This window comes from Molossus molossus, unplaced genomic scaffold (assembly GCF_014108415.1).
Source record: "Molossus molossus isolate mMolMol1 unplaced genomic scaffold, mMolMol1.p scaffold_m16_p_10, whole genome shotgun sequence".
NCBI lineage: Eukaryota > Metazoa > Chordata > Mammalia > Chiroptera > Molossidae > Molossus > Molossus molossus.
Window position 1 is genome coordinate 76,963,985 of NW_023425345.1, and position 12,469 is coordinate 76,976,453.

At 51.7% G+C, this 12,469-nt stretch overlaps 1 protein-coding gene across 1 annotated transcript; it reads right to left on the reverse strand.

Moving 5' to 3' along the window:
• Nucleotides 1-3,777: 3,777 nt before the first annotated feature.
• On the reverse strand, nt 3,778-7,092 carry HOXC8 (homeobox C8). Its single transcript, XM_036252457.1, has 2 exons — nt 6,393-7,092; nt 3,778-5,030 (listed from the first exon to the last, which is right to left on the reverse strand). The coding sequence occupies exons 1-2, from the start codon at nt 6,826-6,828 to the stop codon at nt 4,738-4,740; spliced, it is 729 nt and encodes a 242-aa protein (XP_036108350.1). The 5' UTR covers nt 6,829-7,092; the 3' UTR covers nt 3,778-4,737.
• Between the last annotated feature and the right edge of the window lie 5,377 nt (nt 7,093-12,469).

A 12,469-nucleotide genomic window follows, 5' to 3' on the forward strand; every position in this document is an offset into this window, starting at 1 on the left:
AGGCCGCTGGAAGCCTCATAAGCAAGTCGGACCTGACCGTGGTCTGCAGAGTGGAGAGGGCTTAGACTGGCCATGGGCAGTCCTGAAGAGACAGTAGAAGGAGTGAGAGTTGGAGGCAGCCTCCAGAACCCCCAAAGCACCCCTCATCCCCAGGTTCCTTTTTCAGAGAAAATTACATTCCCCTCAAGACTGCCCTTATTTTCCAGTCTCCTCAATTCCAAGGTTTAGATGGCAGTTTACTCCCAATCTTTTAGAATAAAAAAATAAAATTAAGGCCCAAGATCTTGGTTCCCACTTCTTTTTCTTTTAGGTGCACGGCAGTTTGAAGCCTTTTCTGTCTTGTCGGGTGGCCCACACCTGCCTGCCTTTTACAGAAAAATTCTGGTATCCAGGCAGCTGAGACACACTTTGAAGGCATGGAAAACAGAACCTTATTCCTCCCTAAATTCCACTTTCCATACTAAATTCTGAACACCCGAGGCACCCCCTACCCTTCTCCAGACTCCACATTTTGGCAATGAGGGAGTCCAGAATAAAGTCCCCATAGAGATAATTTGCCAACCAGTCAACGCCCAGTCACTCTTCCCACCAGCTGGAGATTTGAAGGCCCAAAGCTCTCTCCTTGATCCCACATGGAGCTGGCATGGGGATGTCCAGGTCTGGGTGCCCTATCCCAACCAACAGGGGTCCCTCATCCCCTCCCCAAACTTCCTCCACATAAGTGAAGCAGTTCCCTCAGCCGGATGCAGGGACCTCGTTTCTTTTACAAACCCACCCATAAATTTTATAACAGGTAGTTAAAAATTACGACAAGGAAGCGCTGGCCCAGCTTTTCACAATGGGCCGCGGGGGGAATGGGACAGCACTGCGGGCAGCTCGCCGGAAATTTTACTTCTTGTCTGTGGCACAACCTGTCCCGAGTTTGCTCTAATTGGGGCAGGGTAACTTTCTCCAGTCAGCTCCTAGTCGCTGGGGGCATTCACATGGAGAAGGTGATCCTGGAGAAGCCAATCCACTCTCCCATCCTAGGGGGTCTGCCAAGGAGCCTTTTAAGACACTCACTATCTCCTTCACCGCCCCCCATCCCCATTCCCTGTAGGCCTGCACCTCCTCTGGCTTCAGCAATGAAATGGGAGAGAGAGAAAATGCCACGATTTTTTTTAATCCAAAGAAACGAATTTGCCCCCCAATTTAATAGCTGCATTATCCCGTCTTTACGGTTGAGATTAGAATAATAAATTCAAGGCGAAATGAGGGAGATGCTTCAACTCAGCATTTTGAAAGATACTATTTTTCACAAATCACAAATAGCTTTCGGAAGCCACTTTGATTGGCTAATAAAAAAGTAAAGAATGGGAGAGAGTTCTGTCTGCTGAAACCGAATGGTCCCCATTCCCTTAATGGGACGGCGGGAGCGTTTGGAAGACGCGGTTCTAAAAAGAGCGCATCCCGCTCGCAATTAAGTTCCCCCATAAAACGGGTTTTACCTCCTTTTCACTACAAACGAGAAAACGGAGGCGGTGGGCAGAAGGGGTGGGGGAATGGGTGCTGCAAGAGGGGGCGGCTGGAGCTCTCTTGGTCTGGGCCACATCTCAAGCGATACCCGGCGCCAGATGCACCCCGCCCTCCGACGCCGGGCTTGGGGCCACGGGCATTGCTGAGCAGGGCCAGGGACGAGTGGGACGTTTGGTGTGAGGAAAATTCGGCGAGGTCCTTTGGAACAACTTAGTGTAGGGTTCAACCCATTTGGCTACTGAGTCCGCGATTTTTATTAATAGCATTTATAATTCCACATTTAAAAATGAAACGGCCCTCCGCCAGCCCTCGGAGTGTGGAGGGGATGCGCTGCGAGTGGGAAGGCCTGAGGTGGGAGCTAAATGCTGTCTTTTAGGACCTTCCCGGCGGGTAGCCGGTATCTCCCGCAGCAAACGGGGTTACCTGGCTGGTTCCACGGCCCTGCATAGGGACCCCAGGTTCTGAAAGACTCCCCCAGAACCACTCAAAGCTGTTCCCGGCTGCCTCCAGCCTGTGCTTCCAAACGGCATCCTCTCTCGGGCTGCAGTAGTTCCCTATCCACAGTGCGCAACCCAACCCTGTTTTCAGGACCACTTTTCGTGGGAGCCAGGACCCAGCTTCTCAGACTCGGGTGAAATTACACAAAACAAGAATTGGCCTGGGCCTAAGTCTGAGAAAAATCACAGAGAGAGAGAGAGAGAGAGAGAGAGAGAGAGAGAGAGAGAGAGAATCTGGCCTCAAAAATATTTCAGTCTTTGGGGATCTGGTTTTTAAGACCAGAAGATCTCATCCCCTCCCCTTTCCCCCTCTCCTGACTGAGCCAGATGACTTGTATCTTTGGAATTTGGTATTATTCGACCAGAATCTTACTGGCATAAACAAATTTCTCTTTCTAGGACCCTCCAGAGAGGAGTGAGAGACCCCTTTGCTCCCTAAGTCCCTTAGCCTTCGACCCTTTATTTTGGGGAATAAGGAATCCAATGAAGACTCTCCTTACCCTACTGTGGCTGGGATGGAGGGAATGTCCACTCTGAGGGCCTGTCCCTTCTCCCCAGGCCAATGGCCTGCACTATGAGGACAGGGCAGACTGCCCAAATGCCAAGGTGAAGCTGGGACTCAGCTTGAAACAACTAGAACAGAGGCTGGAGTAGATGCAAGTGGGTTAGGTGACAGTGATGGCTCTGTACAGGCTGCATTTAAATGTCAGATTGTGAACCCACACTGCCTAGTGTAGCAGCTCACTCACCGCCCCCTCTCCTCTCCTTTCTCCCAGTCTTAAGCTTCCTTATCCCCTACCCTTAGGCATCTTCCAGCTAAGTCCTCCAGGCCGCCTTGAGCTTCATATTTTCTCCATCCTGTTTAGTGTTCTAGTGCTGAGTGCTGGCTGCCCAGGATTGTCCATGAGGGGCACGTGGAGATCCAAAAGAACCCCAAAGCCTCATCCTCAGCCCCAGCCCCAGGGGGCCTAGCTTCAGGGAAGGGCATGGGGGCAGATTCTTTGTCTGGGCCCAGCCCAGGGCTGAGGAGGAGGAAGGTGAATAAATGGAGGGGGTTTACTCCCCATCGGGATCCTGGCATCCAGAAACCCACTCTGTTTGGAGCCAATGTTCTCCTAAGAGCATATCGCCCTGCTCTTCTTCTTCCTCTTCACCTCCCCCTTTTCACCTGCCCTCCCAGCCCAGCCTGCTCTCTCAACTCCAGGAGTCCCCCCACCCAGGTCAATAGAGGAGACCTTTTTTTAGAGTGTTGGGAAAGAAAGTTAAGGAGGGGAATGGGGGAAAAGAATGGGGAAGGGGTTTGGAAATAAAAAACAAGTCATTCCAGATTCAAATATTTTTCTCCCCCCCCTTTTTTATTATGACTCACGTATACAATACAAAGTACTTGGACCAGGAACAGGGCTGCCGGGACACAAAATCTACATTCATAGCTGGACATAAAGACAAATGACCAAAAATTATTATTATAGATATATTTTAACGTTTTTTTCTTTCGAGCACATTGCATAAACAGAGAATTCAAGACAGAGTTAACTATACATTCAGTGCAATTTAGTTCTACTCTACTGGGGTTAGAAGCACAATAAAAGCGCACAGGACCGGCGAGCTAGGCAGTCTCAGTTGTTGGGTTTTCTTAGTGAAATAAGCAGCAACAAACGACAACAAAACCGCATTACGAATACTCTCAAAGCAGGATTTCTTTCTATAGGTAGTGATAAAATACGTTGGAGGGTTTTTTTTATTTTATTTTAATTTTTTCTCTTTTTTTTCTCCCATACTAGGATTTCTAAAAATTTCTCTTGTTTTATTTTTCAAGATTATTGCAGGTTCCCTTTAGGTAGTATGTTAAAGATTTATCAGTATTACTATTATCAGTATTACTATTTTCATGATTATGGTGATTTCTGAGCGCTAACACTAATGCAGCTCAGGGGAAGCTAGGCCCAACAACAGAAATCAGACAGTGAGGGGAGGGAGGCATGGGCCTGAATGACCATGGATGGCTAGGTAGAATTTTAGCTGCCACTGCAGGCTCCTATCTACCCTCTGGAAAGGGGGGTGGGGATGGCAGAGACCCACATCTCCTTTAGGTTTCCATTAGGTTCCTAGAGAAAGTCAAAGGATCTTTCTAAAGGGAGGGGGGGAGCCCCAGGAAGGGAGATGGGATATTCCTTGCTATCATTTCTAAAATTTTAAACACTTTCCTTTCCTTGCCTTCCTTCCTTCAGTTTTTCTTTCCTTTCTTTTGAAAAGAAGTAAATCCAATACACTAATTCTAACATAAAAACAAAGCCATGAGTCTTCTTCATTCTGAGGGGGCTCCCTTCTAAAATAAATACCAAAGAAGCAGGGAGGTGGGAATGTGGCAAGAAGGGGCCAAGAGAGGGGGCAAAGAGGCTAGGTCTCAGACCTTAAAATCCAGGCTGGTCTCCGAAGGGTGGGGGTAGGGACAAGTGTGTGTGTTGGGGCAAGGACTGAGACAGAGACTCCGAACTTTTTGCTGTGTCTCAGTCTCCCCCCTCCAGCCCCCCAACAAATAAAGATGGGGAAGTCCAAAGGTAATAAAACCAGAACTGCAAGTATCTGACAGGTAGTTAGAGTTGTGAGTGTCATTCTATTCTCTATAAAAGCAAATGACAGTCGTAAACTTCTCAATTTATCTGCTACCATAAAACAAAACTTCAAGGGAGTTGCTAAAGGGGTGGGGGGGTCTCTTTTTTGCTTAGTCCTTGTTTTCTTCCTTTTCCTCCTCTTCTTTCTCCTCTTCCTCATTTCCTTCTTCTTCCACCTTCTCCTCATCTCGGGCTCCGGGCAGTTTATCCTTGTTGTTCTCCTTTTTCCACTTCATCCTTCGGTTTTGGAACCAGATCTTCACTTGTCTCTCAGTCAGTCCCAGGGCATGAGAGACTTCAATCCGGCGCTTTCGTGTCAAATAAGGATTAAAGAGAAACTCCTTTTCTAGTTCCAAGGTCTGATACCGGCTGTAAGTTTGCCTTCCGCTGCGCCGCCCGGGAGCTGGACAGAACAGAACCCCAGTCTTGTTATGTTTGGGTGGGGGCTCAGCTTTCTCCTGTCATTCTTTCTCCCCTAAAGTCCTCCCTCTGATCTCCCAGTTACCCTCCCTCCCAAAGAACAGGCCAGAGCAGGCAAGGGCAGGAAAGTTTGGGGGCTTGTTTTGGTTTGCTTCACCTTGGGAGGTAGGGTGGGGTGGGGGCAGGAAAGGGGTCTGTCTGAAAGCTGGGGAATGCAGGGGCCAGGGGAGCACTGCAGAGTACTCCCAGGCCTGCAGTCCCAGGAAAAGGGCCCTTACAGCTTTGTTTACAAGTGCAGAGTGGCATTTGGTGAGCAGAGCTGGGGACAGTCTGTTGTTGTTTTTTGTTTTTTTTTTTTTTTTTTGAAAAAGGAAAACGCTCTGGGGGTAAAGAAGAGGGTCTTTGCTCACTGTCCCCTCATTGAATCTCTCTGCCTAATGCTTTACCAGGAAGAAAAATAATTGATCTCCTGGAATGTATCACTGCTTGGCCTGATTGCTAACTGGAGACCAGCAAATAAATCACGGGCCATCCCTGCTGGAACTTGTCGCTTTCTCCCTTCCCCTTTTACTTCGAAATTGGGCCATGAGGGGCCACCCTTTGAGGGGCTCATGACCTGAGCCACTCTTAGGGTCTTGAAGAGATCCAACTAACCTGTGATGGGGGTAGGTTGGCTAGGATTCCCCAGGACCTCAGAGCCCTGTAATCTGCATAGTCTCTCTCTTTTAGAGCACTCTTTTTTTCTTCTCTCTGGCTTCCTCTCTTCTCTTCAATTGAGGGACGTACAGCAAAGTTGGGGTAGTGGCCCTAAGGCTAGTTATCTGAGAGAAGGTAGTGGGTGCCCCCAGAGAGCCAGAGCACCTGTTCTTGGGGTCTCACCACCCTCTGACCCAGCTAGGGGAGGGAAACAGGGGTCTCCCTTCACCCCAAGACAGCCTGACCACTGTCCTGGACTAAGGCTCTGTGCCTTATGGAGACACTGATTTGCTCCAAAGGCTGATAAACTCAGGGTCCTCAGGCCCCTTTCTAGCCACCTCACCAACTTTGATTTTAGAGATGGTAAGAGGGAGACAGACAGACAGAGGTGAAGAAAACGATTTTTAACCCTTTGCACCCAGACCACCTTTCCCCCTACCTTAACCCCAGTCCCCAAAATATCCCAGGCAAGCACTGTGCCTCACCCCCAGCTGAACCTCCCAACCTCAAGAAACCCACTCAGGCACGTAGGTGGGGCCCGGGAGACCCCAAAGCCAGGAGGGAAAGCCAGGCAGACAAAAAGGAGGCAAGGGGGGGAGGAGACCCCGGAGCGCGGGAGACCAAGGGGGAAAGAGAAAAGGCTTCTCACCGTGGGGTCTCATCCATGGAAACATGAGGCTGGGAGACGAGTTTTGATTTAAGTGGCCTTGTCCTTCGCTACTGTTAGTGTTGGCGGAGGATTTACAGTCGGGATATTGCACCACGCTCGCCTCTTGCTGAGCCCCATAAAGGGACTGTCTGGGGAGCGCCTCGTAGCCATAGAATTTGGAGGCGTCTCCGTGGCAGCTCAGCGAGCACGGATTCTGCTGGTAGCCCGAGTTGGAGATGCCCGAGGTGCCGTGGTGGAAGAAGTCTTGGACGTGGTGCGAAGCGTGCTGGAAGCCCGGCGCCGAGCCGCCGGGCCCGTACACCAGCGCATGGCTCCTGCCCACGCTCTGGGGGAACCGGCAGTCGTAATAGGCCGGTTCCAGGGACTCGCCGCCTTTGTATTTGGAGAACAGGGGGTTGACGAAGTAGGAGCTCATGCTGGGCACATGAAAACCCGCCGCCCCCTCCCCTATGGCTCGCGACTCCCCCGCCCGGTACCCCTGAAACTCCCCTCCCCCCGGGAGCAAACCCCCGGCCGGCTGGCTCCCCGGGGCTGGGCCGGGCTGGGCAGGTGGGGGGCGCCGGGTGCCGGCCGGCCGGCTCACGCAGCTCCCAGGCTGGGCGGGCGGCGGCGGCAGCAGCGGGCGCGGCGGCGGCGGCTCTCTTCACTGTCGGTAGGTAGAGCTCGCGCTCCCTCACTTAGCTCTTTCCTTTAACAGCCCAGGCGAATTCCTCAGACTCCCGGCGGTGGCGGCGCTTACACGCGATTCGCGTTCATCAATCCACGACATGAAGACAGGCGAGAGAGAGAGAGAGAGAGAGAGAGAGAGAGAGAGAGAGAGAGAGAGAGAGAGAAGAGAGGGAGAGAGAGAGAGAGAGAGAGAGAGAGAGAGAGAGGAGATGGTGGGGGGTTGAGGGGTTCTGGGCTGGGGGGACCTAGAGGGAGGGGAAGGAGGGGAGGGATAGGGGTGTGTGGTGTGGTATGGTGTGTGTGTGTGTGTGTGTGTGTGCGCGCGCGAGCGCGCGCGCGCGTGTGCGTGTGTGTGTGTGTGTGTGTGTGTGTGTGTGTAGGGGGGGGTTAGCCAGCCCCAGCTAATGGCTGGGGCCAGTTTTTCCAAGGTGCGCATTCAGATCTAAAGGTGCCTCTCCCCCTTTCTCTTTTCCTTCCTCTTGGAGAGAGATACCTGAGCCAGCAGGTCAACTCAGGTTACCTCAACAGGTATAAGGCCCCCAGGGCTTTGAATACCAGCAAGGGAGAACAGGTTTCCTAACCCAAAAGATAGGATCCCAGGGGATCCTTAAGTCTGTAGACTTTGAAGAGGAACAAGCACATCATACCCTCAAATACTTCAGGCATCAGAACTCTCCATGCCCCTTGTCTCTCCCCAGAGTGGGAAGCTTCCCTGTCTTTTCTAGGTCCTTAAGGCTCTCTTGCCTGCCTGCTGTGGGTAGACAAGAAGGTCAGAGGTGGGGACACTGCATATACCCAGTCTGGGCTGCATTGCCCCTTCAGACACCAGCTCCTGCCTGAAGCATGAAAGCTGGGCAATGGCCAGGAACTTGGCTGGGGGCTCTGAGAGCAAAGCTGCTTATGGGGACAGAGGAGAGGACAGCTGGTAAATCTCTGGCTTCTGGTTGGGTTGACTCAAGATGTTTCTTCTTAGGAGACTACTTGTATCAAGGTTGGAGGAGACTAGAGTAGGCCCCACATATCCTAACCCCATAAGAAATGCCAGCTTGCCCCAGACAGCCCCCTGGCTTCACCACACCCATCCCCTTCCCCCAGGCAGGCTGCCCAGGCCAGAATGAGGATGAGAACTATCAACAGACACTCTTTAAATATTTACCCACACTTTCTCTGGGGGGTTTCTCCCATCCCCAAGATAAATTCAAGTTAATTCTAACAAATAAAAGAACCTTAGTTCATCAGCACCCTTCTCTGGCCATATGCGTATACAGTTATGTGGGCTGAACACAGAGAGAAAAGGGAGAAAGTGAGAGAGCTATAGATATGCATGCTATGTGCATACAAATGAAAAAGAGGAAGAATGATTTTTCTGGTCCTCCCCCTATACAGTGTGTGAGGTTGTTATACACAGGACGACACTAAGGCATACTAGGGATAAACACATACTGTTTGTGCTACCTTCCACCCTGAAAAACATAAAATGCATGCTCACTAAACTATCATGCCTTGAAGCACCCCTGTCACTTCACAGATACTGTGCACACACATGCATAACCAGGCACACAGGAAAATAATACCCGACAAATACACAAGTAGCTTTAGTTCTTTGCATCATGAACAAATTTGCTACCTGTTTTCCTTACACATCCTGGGGTTTCGGGGTTAGATGAGGAAGGAGGCAGTTAGAAAACCAGATTTTTTTCTTTCCCATCCGGAGCCCAGCTCTGGGGATGGAGGAAGGAATGGCAGTTCAGGGGAGCATGGTGTTGAGAGTATGAGCCTCCCCACCCCATTCCTCTATTATCTAAATAATTGCTGGGGAAATGTCCACCCTCGGCCAAATTTCCAAAGAAGATTCACCGATGCTCCAGCAAGAGGTTTCCACTATCCCCCGAATTTAGTGAAACCCACCACCATGTGAATTAGGGACTGCCCAGACTCTATCAAACCCAGAACATGGACCCTAGAGCAGCAGGAGGGGAGGGTCAAAGGAAGGCTGAGCCAGGGCTCTGGGTCTCCTGGGGGTCCCGGATAGTGGAGGGCACCACAGGGGTCTCCTCCACTACCAGAGCATGTTCCAGCCTTAGTTCCAGTCCTGCCTTCTCTGAGCCTGCTCTGCGGTACTGAGCTGAAGGAGATGGACTCTGGGCTCCCAGCGTCTGGGTCACTGGGGACTGTCATAAATACTTTCCCTTCCCTGCCTAGAAAGAGGAGGCTCGGCAGGCTGGATCCGCTCTGGGGCCTGCGCCTTATCATTTAGAGGGTGGGGGGATATCTCTACAGTTTATGGTCCAGCAAAATCCCTGTCACACAGCTATTCTTCCGGGTCTTTGTGTCTTGGAATGCGACTGTCCCGGGTGTGCTGCCACCACCGCCTGCTCTGAGCGCCCACCAGTCCTGAAACCCCTGGGTGGACTTGGTTTCCCCTTTTGGAGGTCCCTCGCCTTTCCCTTCTATCTTTCATTTGATTGTTGTTGTGTTTTGTTTTGTTTTTTTTTTCTTTTCTTTTCTTTTACACGTAACTGGTTGATTTCGCTTCGGGAGCCTGGAAATAAAGAACCAAAAGCGGCCATCCTCGCTGGGGAGTCTCTGTCCCTCGCCTCGAGGCCTGCACCGCCCTTCTAGGTACCACGGATTTATGTTCGTTTGTCTGGGTCATTCTGCCTTTTTGTGTTAATTACGTGCTGCCTGCTTCGTTCTTATCTCCTTGCGAAGCGATTATTTTCGAAGCCCGCCCTCCTGAGCCTCCCTCCCCAACCTGCTGCCAGAGCTTTGGCCCATCTCCCGCCGCCGCTCGCGATTTATTTACACCTCGCAGGTGAGAGGATTGATTTGCCCGGAGTTAGTAGGACCGGGCTGGACCCAGGCGCGGGGCCTTCTCGCTGCTGCTCCTAGGAGCCGGGCCTCAAATGTCAATGCGGCCAGACCCGCCAGGAGCACCGCCGTCTCCTCTAATATTGAGCAACAGCGCCACCTCGCGTCCATTTGCTCCGATGCAGTCCAGCCGGGAAAAAACCCCAACGGATAGAGCAAGCAGGTCTCAGGCTTGGCGCAAAGGTGGAAAGTGGGAGGAAGGAGTTTCCAAATGGGTGCCAGTTGGGGGACGGTTCCTGGAAGGGAGTTCTCGGGACCTCAGTTCGTTTGTTTGATAAGTTCTCGAGATAAACCTTGTCATAGGTTTCACACTATTCTCTCTTTTTGTCACCTTCTCTTCCCGCATTAAGAGACATTGTGCAAAAGAACTGCTGCGTTCTTTCCTCCTCCCCCCTTTAGGCTCATATCAGGGCTAGGAACACCTCCGCGCACGCAGATGCACGCTCTGAAGCTCCCGCAACCGCCTGCTAACCCAAGGCGCGCACCCTAAACTCCTCGCTCCTCTTACCCTGCTGCTGGTTCCGCACCGCCTATTCCGCCGCTGCCTGCCGGACTTTGGGGTGGGACTCTGACTTTTCCCGGCTGTTTGCCCCCGGGTTTGTAGCCCATCCCTCTCTCACGCGCACTCTCTCCACCTCTCCCTCCCAGCCAGCAAGGTCCTGTTCTCCGTGGGCCATAGACAAAACATTCCTATAATCTGATTTCAAAGGGAAGAGTGTCCACCTTATTTAAACCATAAAACAATTAAGCCCAGACGTCTAGCCAGCTCCGCGCTGCTGTTTTGTTCGGCCCCATTCAGAATCCAGCGCAGGGAGACAAACAGCGCCATAAAAGTGGCATTTCGGTGCTGCGGAAATGTACCTATCCTCTGCCTTTCCAAGTGGAACAACCTTTAAGGTTTTGTGATTCTGACAAAGGAGCAGAGGAGAGGTGGGAGGGGAAGATTAGGGCAGGAGGGCCTTTGCTAGCCCCTCTTTCCCCTAAGCTTTCGTTTCTTTCCCCAGATGTGTGTTGTATTGTGGTGGTTTTAACTTACAAATTATAATCAATAAAAATTGAATCCAATCCTGACCTGCAGGCGGCTGAGCTAGTACTGAACAGTGGGACTGGCGGGGTGGGCCTGCGCTGGATCCCATGCTCTCCTCAGGGCCCTCCAGCCCTGCGGCCCTTCTTCCTGCCCGCATTGAGGCTGCTCGGGCAGGCTGCAGGAAGCAGGCCCCGCTGACGGAGGAGGGGAGGCGACAGGGCCTTGGAGCAGGGGCGGGGTGGAAGCCCGGAAAGACCGCCAAGCTCTGGGCTGAGAGAAGCCTGAGTCCCCGCGGTCAGGACCGAGGCAGATGGGTGCCTTGTTCTCCAGTGGGTGCAGAACTGAGGCCAGGGTGGGGCAGAACAGCAAAATGGCCAAGGAGAGGAGTGAGGAAAGGAGAAATCTACAGGCAAAGCACCTTTCAAAAGGACCAAGGAAACAATTGCTTCTGGAATTGGGGAGGATGTCTCTTAAGCGGGAAAGAGGAGAGGGTGCTTCAGCTACTGGGAAAACCACACCGTTGTTTGCGACTTTTGATTACCCCCTCGAAATATTATCAAAACAAAATGTTCACCCCTTCCCACCTTCCTCCAGCCCCAAGGTTGGAGTGTTTAATGGAAGAAGGGGGTAGGACATTCAAATGATGGGGAGGGGCTGCTTCCTACAAGTGCCTCACCAATCCGTAAAGTGATGCAATGGCCCAGAGAGCTACACATGGCCTGGGGTCCCCAATTATTTTCTTTTATGGTATACCCCAGGTATTCAGAGCAACACCCTGCACCCCTCCAGAATGGGCAGCCTGAGATATTAAAGGGCTATATTTCAGGCAGTCTGAGTTTAATAGTTTCCAGATTGGGGGATTTCCGAGAAAGGGGGCGCCCAGGCAGAGGCATACCCGGCAGCTTATGTCTGCTTCTGATTAGCAGATGAAAACTGCCAGTTCTGGGGAAGGCACTCTGGGGTACAGTGCAGCTGACCAGCCCCACCAGGTTGTTACACACACATCTCTACATCCTTATGCCTGGTGTCCCACAATCACCAGAGAACAGTCCATGCCTGGCTAATCCCTGACTAGCATCCTTGGGCCCTGGCTACGCCATCCCCTAGAAATGCTGCAGCTGCACAGCATAACCCCCCCCTCGCACCCCAAACCAACATTCAAAGCAAACATTAGAGAGACACAGAGAGACTGAAAAGAGAGAACTAGGAGATGGAGAGAGATAGAGAAGCTGAGAATGCATTGAGAAGTAGAAACTGAATTGAATTCTGATTGTATTGGCTTTGCCATCTTTCTCCTTCCTTCTTTCCTTTCTCTCTCTCCCTCTCTCTCCATCTTCCTCCTTTTACTCTCAATGAAGTCTTCAGTGCCTGTTCTTCTCCCTGAGGCCTCCTCCTCACTGCATACTCTCCCTACTCAACACCCTCAACCATCCCTCGAAGCACCGATGGAGCCAGGCAAGAATCCAGCCTGGGCCCTCACCCAGCACCC

Excerpts from the sequence above, each read along its gene's own strand:
- HOXC8 (XM_036252457.1), bottom strand. The coding sequence starts at position 6,828 with ATGAGCTCCTACTTCGTCAACCCCCTGTTCTCCAAATACAAAGGCGGC. Across the intron at positions 5,031-6,392 it reads TCCATGGATGAGACCCCACG|CTCCCGGGCGGCGCAGCGGA; the intron begins GTGAGAAGCCTT and ends TGTTCTGTCCAG.